The sequence below is a fragment of the Pempheris klunzingeri genome, chromosome 23, assembly GCF_042242105.1.
Source record: "Pempheris klunzingeri isolate RE-2024b chromosome 23, fPemKlu1.hap1, whole genome shotgun sequence".
Taxonomy (NCBI): Eukaryota; Metazoa; Chordata; class Actinopteri; order Acropomatiformes; family Pempheridae; genus Pempheris; species Pempheris klunzingeri.
The window spans coordinates 5,462,109-5,470,769 of NC_092034.1; the positions used below are offsets into that span (position 1 = coordinate 5,462,109).

Here is an 8,661-nt window from a genome sequence, read left to right on the forward strand (position 1 = left end):
CATCTTCTTTATCTTTTTCCTCCTCTAAGCTTTGTTTTTCTGTTTTCTGTCCTCCGTTTGACCGTTTTGTCCTTCCTCTCCTCCGTCCTCCACATCTCTCCCTCCTCCTCATCTTTGCCCTCACGACCCACATCTATAACTTCACTTGTGTTTATGCCAAAACAAGTACTTTGTGTATCGGCCTCATCTGTCTCCCTTTTACTCCCCCTTACTCTGTTTTTGTCTCTCTCCATCCCTTCACCCTCTCTCTCTCTCTCTCTCTCTCACAGTTTTCAGCTTGAGTTTACTTTATTGAAGTGACATTTGCCAAACCTTGTGAAAGAAAACGGAGGCTAAAGAGATACAAACTGTTCTCAACAGTGGAACATTGTGTATCTTATTCTACAATTTAATCTCCTTGTGTTTTGGTTTCATACAGAAAAGTCTTTCAGCATCTATCATAATATAAAATCAGATTTTAGGGCGTAAACAATTAGTCAGTGAACAAATTAGTCAACTGGTAGAAAATGAATTGCCAAAAACCCCACAGCCTTTCACATGGAAGGATTGGCTCATGTTCACTGTTTTAAATCGCTGTGTGTTAAAAATCTTTGGGTCTTAGAACATTTTTCGTTCAACAAAATGAATGTGTGACACTCGTCACGTCAAATGTTTCACCGTTTTCTGACATTGTTCTTAAACGACTGAGGAAATGTGTCTCGGTGTCTATGTGGCAGTGGTTACAGATGGTTGCCATGGTTTCTTACAGCGACCTTTGCAGCATCTTAATTCTCTGTGCGATGTGTTGTGTTGTCTCCAATGTTAACTAAAGACTTTGATGGATGAGACGGTGTGAGGAAGTTCCAGCAGACCCACCTCCACGCTGCACTGATAACACCCCCCTCTCTCTCTCTCTCTCTCTCTCTCTCTCTCTCCCCCTGTAGCTGTAACTGTAACTCGTCCATGCCCAGAGCGGTGAAAGTGGTGGCGGTGGGCAGCCAGAGTTACCTGGGAGCCATCCTGCAGTTCTTTGTCACTCAACTCGCCAACAAGACGTCCGACTGGCTCAACCATATGCGCTTCCTGATTGTGCCTCTGGGTAAGAGAATCTGCCTGTGTTTCCATGGTGATTATGAAGCTGCGCCAAGTTTTTATTATTTTTGGGCAACTGTTTAGGGAGTGGCGAACATCTGTCCTTTCATTTTTCAGACATCTGACAGTTGGTTTTTTTTGGTTGTTGCACTTTGAATCGTTTCATTTTTACTCCGTCGTGTCCATCAGGCTCCCACCCGGTTGCCAAGCACATTGGCGCCCTTGACAATCGCTACAGCTCCTCCTTCCTGGATGGGGCTTGGAGAGACGTGTTCAGCCGCTCGGAGCCGCCCCAGACAGGTAACGTCTGCCGTGCAGATAAACACACACACACAACACCAACACGCAGCGTTCGTCCTCGTCCATGTGTCGATTGCGTCTTTTCCTGTCACCTTCAGATCAGGTGGATGTAGCGGGAAGAATCGCCCAGTACATCAGCGGAGCCACAGTCACGCACCAGCTGCCCATCGCTGAGGCCATGCTCACCTGCAAACACAGGACGTGAGTGCAGACGCCACACAAACACAAGCCGGACCGCCGCACAAACTGGATCTGCTCTAATATCCTCTGTTCTTTCTCTCCCTTTCCAGACGAGATGAAGACTCCTACCAGAAGTTCATTCCTTTTATAGGGGTAAGATCTTTTGGACGCCAAAGAAAATCTGACTGGATAGATTGATGCAGATCACTGAGATATTTTTTCCACCTCTTGTTTTCCATCCAGGTGGTGAAGGTTGGTCTCATCGAGTCCGGTCCCTCTCCCACAGGTGAGTGTTCAGAAAGTGGCTTTAACACATGAAGATGAATTTGATTTGTTTTTGTCGATGATGTGATCATTTTTTCGTTTTGTGGTCGCCAAGGAGATACGGAGGAGGGCGTGGCGGTGAGCTTGGCCGTCCCCTCCACGTCTCCCCCCTCCCACGGCTCACCCACCGGGATGATCAAAGAGGCAGCCACTCCCCCCTCCTCCCCCTCCATGGGCAGCGTCCTGACAGTACAAGGGTAAGACTTTATTATTCTTCATCACTTCTTTCTCCTCTTCCTCTTTTTGGTCCATCTGCCTTTCCTCTCCAATCAGACTCCTTTATTTTGTTGCCAATTAGCGCTCACCCCTCCTCACCCTCTTTATTAGTGGAGCTAAAATAACTAATCGTGTATCCCCAAAGTCTAAAAAGCACTGATCTGGATGTTCTGATCATTTAATTCACTGGTGTTGAATAATTTATGTGTTCATATTTAGCATGAACACATAGATAATTATATATATACTTGTAGGAACTAGGCAGCGCTCAGTGTGACTGATTAAAGTGCAATACTCTTGTCAAAAATAGAGTTGAATGAAGGTAGAAATGAAGTGATCATCATCTAAAATAGAACATGCTATGTATTGTTGTATTTTCTTGTTATGTGTTGTCAACACAAAGTATCAAAATGTTGATGTTACTTTCAATACTGATGTTTTTCCCCTGGCACCAGTTTTTCCTGACTGGGATCCAGTTCTAAGAATTGAGGGACTCTTTGATACTTCAGTCATGTCTTCATCTGTTGATTTTTGCTCTGCCTGCTGCAGTCCCGCTCTGAGGAGCCTGACAGACTGCAGCTTGTCTGATGTGATCTTTCTATTTCACCCTCTGAAAAATATTTTAGGTGCAAACTCTTAACATCATTTACAAAATCCAACAGTGAAGTCCATCTTTTTTTTGAGCTAGTTTTAAATCTAAATAAACTGTGACACATCAGGTGCTGCAGAGGCTGACAGAAAGGTTGCCTGTTCAGCATTTCATGTATTTCATTCGCATTTGTTCTGGAGAAAGTGTTCCTAAACACTCTCTATCCACAGGAGCCCCAGTATGTCTCACGGCGTGGACGCCATCGGCCTGCAGGTGGATTACTGGCTGGCCTCTCTGGCTGAGAAGAGGCGTGAGGGTGAGCGACGCGACACGGGTTGCAAGAACACACTGAAGAGCGCCTTCCGCTCGCTACAGGTCAGCCGGCTACCAGGCGGGGGCAGCAACGATCCACAGGCCCAGGTCAGCACCATGGCCATGACCGTGGTCACCAAGGAGAAGAACAAGAAAGGTGAGCTGAGGATCAAAAGACGCACGCACTCCATCTACCATTAAGAGATATTATCTAAGGATACTGCAATCTAAGGATTAATGTTTTTTAATATATGCATAAACACTTAGGTGTGACTTAGGGCTCCCCCATTGTACTTCCAGTCATCAGAGACATTTTTACTCTTCTAATGCATTATTTCCCACAAAAGAAATAAGTGCAGGCAAACAGGAAGTGGTTATATTACTGTGCAGCAGCTGAGCCTCATTTCCATTTTCAATTTCTCTCCCTGCCTCTTTTCAGTTCCCACCATCTTCTTGGGAAAGAAGCCAAAGGAGAAGGATGTGGACTCAAAGAGCCAGGTCATTGAAGGCATCAGCCGGCTCATCTGCTCCGCCAAGCAGCAGCAGACCATCCTGAAAGGTAACCTGAAGGATCAGGATGGTTCTGTAGCTCCGTTTCCTTTCTGTTTTCCTTTCCTTGTCTCAGTTTTATGTCCCATCCTTCTGTTGTTCAGCTGAGTTTTTATTGTCTCGTTTCTCTTTCCCTCCAGTGTCCATAGACGGTGTTGAGTGGAACGATGTTAAGTTCTTCCAGCTGGCCGCCCAGTGGCCCACTCACGTCAAATACCTACCTGTCGGACTTTTCGGCTACAGCAAGCCCCCCTCCTAGGGGTGAGCACCCGCCGACTCCTCTTACCCTGACTTGACCTTTGACTTCCCTCGATCCTGTCAAACCTTCACGCAGCACCTGCAGAGCCGAGAGAAGACGTGGAGCGACTGGACTGTTTTCTTTCTGTAGTTTCATTTTGGCAACGGTCGTCTTGTTTTTCATTTAGAGGGGAGAGGAGGAGGAGGAGGAGGAGGAGGGAGGTGTTGGGGTGCAGCGCTGTTACTAGTCACTTTAATGCCCCTTTTGGTGTGTGGCTGTGTGTGCCAGGCGAGTGTGCATGCACACGTGAATGTACAGTATGTGTGTGTGTGTGTGTGTTTACAAGGGGCTTACAGCACAAGTTTATTAGCTAACTGCCATTTACGTTTCCGTTCTATGGAATGCAATAGCATGCAACAACTCACCGATCTCAAGCCCTTAAAGTCAGAATCTCAACTTTTGACCCCATCAAGGTCCTGCTCACCTCAAGACCCGCTCCACTCGTGCATGCTCCGAACTAACAGATACACCACTCATGTGCCGGAAACGACAACTCAAAATTAAAAGTAACATAACAGGGCTTCAGTGTTTGCATGAGCCAGTGAAATCACAGAGAAAAGTCTCCTCTGCTCACAAAGTGCAGTCAACAGAAAGGCTTAGATACATCGACAGTACAGATGCCCCTCAAAACAGGCCCCCATCATTTCAAGGGCTTCCATTTAATTTTAAATATTTTATCAGTACTGAAAGTCATTTGGATGTTTAATGCCAAACATTTCCTTTCTAAAAAAAAAAAAAAAAGAATATCCATAAAGGGGAAGTGTCTTTTTTTTTTTTTTAATTGTGCTTAAGTGAAAAATAGTAAAACCTTCCCTTTAAAGGTGTTTTGTGATGCATAGTGTACGTACTTGTGACAAGTTCCAGGATTTCAGGACAGGGGCTACTGTAACGTGCAGTTTTCTTTCCGTTCTTTTTTGCTATGCACTTATGGATACACATCTGGGTGTTTGCAGAGTACAGAAACAGAAAAAACAAAAACAGAGTAACCCTTTTAACACCAGAGCCAACAGGAAACCAAAACAGCAAATTCCATATTTAAACAGTCGAAAACCTTGAAGTTTTGATGGAAAAAGTGTTTTTTTTTTTTTCTGTGTAATTCCTGCTTTTCATGAAGTATCTGTATAGCAAGTATGGGAGTTAAACCCCTGCAATAAAGCACAATGTTGTTTGCCAGCTGTCCCCCCAAATTATTGGCAACAGGCTGGCAGCTTCTTCTTCTGCGACAAAAGTGGACCTGGTCATCAGGAAAAAAAAACAGAAGTATTTAGGTTGATTTGAGTTCTTTTGGCACAGGTCTGCTACGTGCTTTCTCTAGGATGTCGTGAGGTGATTAGTGAGTGTACAGTAACTGGTAACGTGTGTGTGTGATGAAAAAAAATGTAATGTGGTCAGAAACCTTAAAAAATATCACTAAATAAGAGGAATACTTTTTCTACCATGTGACAGAGGGCATGCCGTTGGTGTGTGTGTGTGTGTGTGTGTGTGTGTGCGTGTGCTTGTGTTGGCACTGTGTGTTGATGATGTGGTCATTATCAATAACACTGATTATCAGATTAGGGCTGTGAAAAACTGCCCAAGTCATCTTGTTTACTTTGTAGCCAGGCACAAGGCCAATGCAGATTTTTTTCCACCACTAAACAAACAAAATCTTAACATTAAATTCAGTTTTATTGAAATAATTTGATTGAAATTCAACTTCGGTGCAAACCCAAGAATGTATCTGCAACGGTGGTTCATACCAGGCCTGTGTAGCTCTGCCTTGTGCCACCTACATTGTAACACTCTCCATCTCCAGTGAAGTATTAGCAAACTAGTTTTTTAATAGTGTTAAAGCCAATGTCTTGATTTAAATGCTATTTGTTTGAAAATAGATACAAAAGTTTTTCTGGTCTTGATATTACAGTGTTGATGTCAGCAGCACGTCTCAAACTTGGCTCATCTTTCTGTTGGACGGCACCTGTTTTTCACAAGGTTTCACACTGAAGGGTTTCAGAGCCGGCTTGTTTGTTCGCTCTCTGGTCGGTTAACAGCTCGCCTGTCGCCACTGGACAAACACCCAGATTGGTGTTGGGTGATTTGAAGTACTTCCAAATATTTGAATGTATCGAATTTAGTTTACATGTGCTGCAGCTCTGTGACCGTCTGTGTTTAAGGCACAAGTAGAACGATGGGTCAATATAATACAGTCATGTGGCGTGATCCTGCCTGAAGCGGAGAGAGGAGTTTGGATACTTTTCTTCAATTTTTTGTGCAATCAACAGAAGAAAAAGAAAAAAACAAACAGCCAGTGGACCTCTTGAGAGCACCCCTCGTGAAACCTGTAGTGTTTTCTCCACTTGTGTTGCTGACAACCAGTTAAGGGCTTGATAGAAAGACAGACAGACAGACTGACTGACGGGTTTCCTTATTCCTGAATATCAGTGAGTGTTGATGTACTGTAGTTTGACATTGAGGTTGCTTAATCATTTCATTCCAAAATTACATTTTAAAACATGGTTTCTCGTCTTTTGGCGTAAAAGGAAACATAATTTGCTAATAAAAAAAGTACAATCATCGTGGAACCACTTAAAATAACCCATACTTACGAAAGGTTTATAAATTGCCACTAATTACTTCATTAAGGATGATAAATCATTTGAAAAGCTCAGAACTGAGCTGCTATTATGCATGAAAGAACATTTGGGCTGTGAGGCCAAATTTCAGTGAAGTACCCCTTTAGTCGGTATACAGCATAACCTCAGCTGGTTTTTAAAGCTACACTTCAAGATATTTTATTTTCTAAAAGAACCCACTACATATAATGTGAAAGGTGTCGCTCATAGTGACAAACCCACAGAGAGTCATCACCCGACTCTTCAGCTCCCTTTAGGCCTACAGAGCGTTTTAGTGTCTTTTAGCTCATTGTTTTGGTTTAAGCTACTTTATTACCGCTCTGGTTCACTCCCATGGTTCTTCTCAGCCTCTTTTCCAGCCATCACAAGCAGACGACTTAATCTAAAAACCGACTACTTCACACAGAGGAGCTGCTGAAGAGCCAGTGAACATTAATGAAGTCATTATGGACAACTTATAACATATTTTAAGTATGGTTTATTATGAAAGGGTACCACAAGTTTAAATCTGAAAAATCAGTGTCCAAACAGAAAAAGTGATGTAATGTTTTGGAATGAAATGCTTGACTTTTTTTTCACTGAAGGGTCGATAATCACGTGTCTGCTGTTAGAGACTCAGAAAGCTCTTTGCCTTGTAGAGTTGTTCGCCTAATTATTGTACTGATGTGAATTGAAACTTTTCCTAAATTGTATCAAGTCGTAGTTTATCGATGCCTCTTTCGCTTGCAGCCTCCGCGGGGAGGTTAAAGGTCAGCTGACTCTCCAGCTCCCTGATTGAACTGAACATGGAGATATTCCACTGAAAGAGAGGCGCTAAAAACAAAATCACTGCCAAAACTGAAATGTGAAGAAATTGTGATTATACTCTGATAGATTTGTTGGGTTTTTTTTGGAGTTGAAAACACATAAACAACAAAGTGATCCTTGTTCTAAAGTCATCATTTCAATGTTTGGAGGAACTGAATGCTTTTTTTTTTCCATTTCTTTTCCTGTCTTTGTCACCTTTAGACCATCTTTCCTCTCATTCTTACCGTTTACATGTTTTTCTAAAGCCTCTTTAAATCGCTGGTTGTACTGTATGTAAGTCTTGAACTTGTTCCTGTGTGTTTTTACCTGTACTTCTGTACTTGTGTCGACCTGTGTTTGTGTAACGATGGTTCCTCTGTCCTTGACTAGTCGTGGTTAGAGATTAGGAGCTGTTTGGTCCACCAATAATCTCTGTCTGTGATCAGCAGTGTCTTTTCTCTCCACCGTCCTCAGATAAATGTCCCTCTGATGATGAGAGAGTCTTTTTCACCAGGCTTCCACAAGCTTAGCTTTCGGAAATCATCTTAAACGATATTGTCCCCATTCCCTCGCAGCTTGTAAATTTGCCATCTGTCCTCACGGGAATGGGATTTGCCTACGAAAGTAGTAGATTTCTGCCCGACAAGGTTCTGCTCTGAGCAGAGCGTCCTAAGCTTGTGGACTTGTGGAGAGTATTTTGCACATGCCATTGTTTCTTCAGCAGCAGTCTTCAGCTTTTTTGCCTTTTGCCTATAATTAACAATAATTATAATAAACTATAATGCTTGTACATATCAGATAGTACTTGTTATATTGTATTCTAGTTCAGTTTTTTTGTTTTTCTTAATTTGACATGTTTTGTAGTACTGCTTTTTCATGATTACGTTTGTCAATCAAACAGATGTGGGATGAAAAGTGGAAGTGTTTATTGTTTCATTTGTTTTTTAAAATAAAAATATTCCTGATTTTTAGCTCCGTCTCTTGTTTTGGAAATATGCAAAGTGAATGCTTCATGTGTGTCTGTGTTTGTAGCTTATAAAGCTTCTTTAAACCACCAAAAAAGGTGGTAAGATTGCCATATATAAACACTAATTTAACGTTTTCCAATTAAAGATATACGAAATAAGCTCAGTTATGGAACAAATAGCTAGGAGTAATGAAAATGAAAATCTATGCTGCAATAAAAATCCACAGACCACAAACATTCCAACAGAGCTGTGACGTATCATGCAAGACAACACATAAATTGATTTTTACCTTTGCAATTATGCCAAGTAATGAGTTATTTTCATTAGGAATTTCCAACTGATAACAGGGATAGAGAACCAAATGTATAAAAGTGCTTTTTATTGGGGATATACTCTATTATCTCAGGAGGTAATATTAAGAGTGACAGTGTAAAAACATAGTGCACGTAATGCCTG

General features: G+C 42.2%; 1 protein-coding gene across 1 annotated transcript in view; it reads left to right on the plus strand.

Moving 5' to 3' along the window:
- LOC139222889 (phosphofurin acidic cluster sorting protein 1-like) overlaps nucleotides 1–6,341 on the plus strand; it is a 55,594-nt gene extending 49,253 nt beyond the window's left edge. The window contains exons 16-24 of the mRNA XM_070854787.1: nucleotides 924–1,078; nucleotides 1,261–1,371; nucleotides 1,470–1,572; nucleotides 1,662–1,704; nucleotides 1,795–1,837; nucleotides 1,931–2,072; nucleotides 2,911–3,149; nucleotides 3,432–3,551; nucleotides 3,682–6,341. Coding sequence (XP_070710888.1) covers nucleotides 924–1,078; nucleotides 1,261–1,371; nucleotides 1,470–1,572; nucleotides 1,662–1,704; nucleotides 1,795–1,837; nucleotides 1,931–2,072; nucleotides 2,911–3,149; nucleotides 3,432–3,551; nucleotides 3,682–3,800 — 1,075 coding nt within the window. The 3' untranslated portion in view covers nucleotides 3,801–6,341. The remainder of the gene's footprint in view (nucleotides 1–923; nucleotides 1,079–1,260; nucleotides 1,372–1,469; nucleotides 1,573–1,661; nucleotides 1,705–1,794; nucleotides 1,838–1,930; nucleotides 2,073–2,910; nucleotides 3,150–3,431; nucleotides 3,552–3,681) is intronic.
- The last annotated feature ends 2,320 nt before the right edge of the window (nucleotides 6,342–8,661 follow it).